We start from the raw sequence: 3,109 nt of genomic DNA on the forward strand, positions 1-3,109 counted from the left end.
ATTTAACCCATTTCTAGTAATCTGTATATCGCCACACGGCTGTGGCTTACTGGCTAAAGTTCCAATGTCTGTCTCCAGCAGGGCTACATGGCTTCTCCTTTACACTGTCCTTCTTTTTCCCAGCCTTTGGTTTAGTCTTCCCTGCTTAGCTAGGCCTCCTCCTAAACAGTATATTCACTATAGCAATGGGGCACCAACATGTATTTTTAGTTCATGTGTCACAGTTGAAATATTTTCAAAGTTACAGGTTATAAGTCAATGTGGAAAATTTTCTCAATAAATAAATAAATAAATGGTGGTAGGGTAGAATTACAAAAAGTGGTAGAATATATGTGGAATTATGGAATTGTATTGCATAGCTGCCATCATAAAGATGGCCTAGTATGGTCATAACAATAGAAGACTAACAGAATAAGATAGAGGTCCCAGAAAGCTATGCTTACTTAATATTTAATAAAGGAAGCAAAAAGAGATTATAGAAATATGGCCTTTACAACAAATGGGGCTGGCAAAACTGGAGCCAATGGGAGAATGAAATTAGATTCTTACCTTTCATCATGTATAAAAATCCACTCAAAATGGATCAAAAACCTTAATTAAACCAGAAAAATAGAAACATAGGAACAGGGAATACTCATGAAGATCCTGGGATGGGCAAGGACTTACTGCTTAGAAAGAACATCATTAGCACAGGAACTCACCCAAGTATTAACAGATGGGCTACATGAATATAAGGAGTTTCTGTATGAAAACAGCAGAGCACAGACACCCCACAGGAAGGGGGAAAAATCTGTATCAGTGGTACTTTGGATAGTAGCTCATACCTAGAATTTATCAAGAATTATAGAAATCCAACGAAGTAGAAATACCAATCAACAAATAGGAAAACTAACTGAATGGAAACTTTTCAAAGACTGGACAATTGGCCAATAAATATTACAAAAAAAAAATATGTGGAATCACTAAAATATCATTATGGAAATGCAAACTAAAACTACATTGAAATACTGCCTTAAGTGAGGCAGGATAGCTGTCATCAACCAATCTGACAACAAACGTTTGAGGGGATATGGAGAGAAAGGAAGCTTCATTGACTGTTGGTCTGTGGATGTGTGTGAGGGTTGTGATATACATTAATACAGTCATTGTGGAAATCAGTTTGGAGAGTATTTAAAAAATTAGAGATGAAATTAATGTATAGCTCAGCTATTTCAGTTCTTGGCATATACCCAGAAGTCCATACCCCACTAAAAATCTATTACACCCCATGTTTGTTGCTGCTTTATTCACCTTAGGAAAGTACTGGAATCATTCTAATTGTCTATCAACAGATGAATGGATAATGAAAGTGGTACACATATAAAATGGAATACTATTCAGGCGAAGAGAAAAATAGAATGAAAATCTACAAAAAAAATGGTTGGACTTAGAAAGTGTAATAATGAAGTCATAGAGTGTCATAATGGAAGAAGCCATGTTTTCTCTCATATGCAGAATCTAGCCAATAATAGATATTTATGGAAACCACGTACATGTGGGCAAAGTAGAATATGGAAAATAGACAGTAAGAAAGGTTACATATTAGGGGTTGAGGCAGGACTGAATGTAGTTAAGGAACACCAGTTATGAAAAAGGATATACATGTAATTACATTTCTAGTTCTAATTCTGTCACTGGTTTTTATCTGTTTTGAGTGTGTTGGATAAGTTCATAAAAATATATTAGAGAGTAAAAAAATTCCCATGTGAGGCTGCAGAGTTTCTGCTCCCAATGACTATTCTAACTGCAAAACAGTATATTGAGTTGTATAGTCTTTGGGTCTGGTCAGATTTAGCAAGTGACTTTTGTTGTTTGTTTGCTTGCAACACTTTTTATATCAAAGTTAAAAAAATTATCAGAAAATTAGGATGTGCATTATCTCAAACTTTTTTTTTATTTGTAGAAAAAGAGAGGACACATCCACTGACCTGGGACAAATTAACTGGAGAATCAGTCATTTCTTACTGCTTCTCTTCTTCCAGTTTCTCTTTCAGGAGCAATGAATAGATAGCTTGCTAGATTTTCACACTGAGAGGTCAAAAAGAAAGAACAAAAATTAATACTGAAAGCTGTTAGACATGCCAAACCACATGAAAAGATCCAAGCAACAGAATATGAGCAGGTGTCTAGACAATGATCCCAACCAAATCCAGAACATGGAACAACCCTTAAAGTTTAGAAAAAAAAAATCACCATCAACAAGATTGTTGCAACTAGAAAAATACTCTCTTAAAATTGGTATAGACCTAAGTGTATTTCAAGATAGTCTGGAATTAGCACAATTGATTTCACTAACGCAGAACTGAAAATAATAAATTAGAGGCAAAACATACACTGGAGAGTCAGAAGAATTATCCATGAGAACATGGGACATAATAAATTTCATGTGAAGAAGAGATAAACACAAGAGAATTGGGAAAGAAGCAAACGGCAGAAGTCCACCCTTTTGTCTGCGAGGTCCTCGGCCCACTGAGAGTCCCTGCTCCTGTACTGGAGAGATCCATCCAGAGGGGTAAGTGTGCGCCCGCCCAGCTGTCCTGTCGGTCCAGGAACGGAGTACAGGGTCCTTTCAGCTACTGCTGCAGGGGCTTCTTTGTTCCACAGGACCCTGCCTCCCCCAAGCCTGCCCTAATGTCTGCGAGGTCATTGGCCCAGGAAGTACTGAAGAGATCCATCCAGGGAGGTAAGTGTGTGCCCGCCCAGCCTGATGGTCAGGAAACAGAGTACAGGGCCCCTCCAGCTCCTGCTGCAGTGGCTTCTTTGTTCCACAGGACCCTGCCTCCCCCAAGCCTGCCCTAATGTCTGCGAGGTCCTTGGCCCGGGAAGAGTTCCTACTCCTGCACTGAGGAGATCCATCCAGAAGGCACTCCTTTCCATCTGTGGGGTCCTTAGATCCACCACCACAGCCAGCTCCACTGCCAACTGGTCCTAAAAAAGGGCAGACCAAGAAAAATCCCCAAGTACACAGTCAGTCACAGCAAAGATTGGACCAAGATGCCAAGACTGCATCTGAAGGAAGAGATGGGCAGACGCCAATGCAAGAATTCCTCCAAGAACCTGAAAGGCAACA

At 39.4% G+C, this 3,109-nt stretch overlaps 2 protein-coding genes across 2 annotated transcripts in view; both read right to left on the reverse strand.

Moving 5' to 3' along the window:
• Positions 1–3,109, reverse strand: part of LOC101990605 (zinc finger protein 420-like) — an 80,478-nt gene that overhangs the window by 8,447 nt on the left and 68,922 nt on the right. The window lies entirely within an intron of this gene.
• Positions 1–3,109, reverse strand: part of LOC101990320 (zinc finger protein 320-like) — a 22,549-nt gene that overhangs the window by 4,605 nt on the left and 14,835 nt on the right. Inside the window, exon 4 of the mRNA XM_026778410.1 lies at positions 1,968–2,067. Coding sequence (XP_026634211.1) covers positions 1,968–1,997 — 30 coding nt within the window. The 5' untranslated portion in view covers positions 1,998–2,067. The remainder of the gene's footprint in view (positions 1–1,967; positions 2,068–3,109) is intronic.

This window comes from Microtus ochrogaster, unplaced genomic scaffold (assembly GCF_000317375.1).
Source record: "Microtus ochrogaster isolate Prairie Vole_2 unplaced genomic scaffold, MicOch1.0 UNK138, whole genome shotgun sequence".
NCBI lineage: Eukaryota > Metazoa > Chordata > Mammalia > Rodentia > Cricetidae > Microtus > Microtus ochrogaster.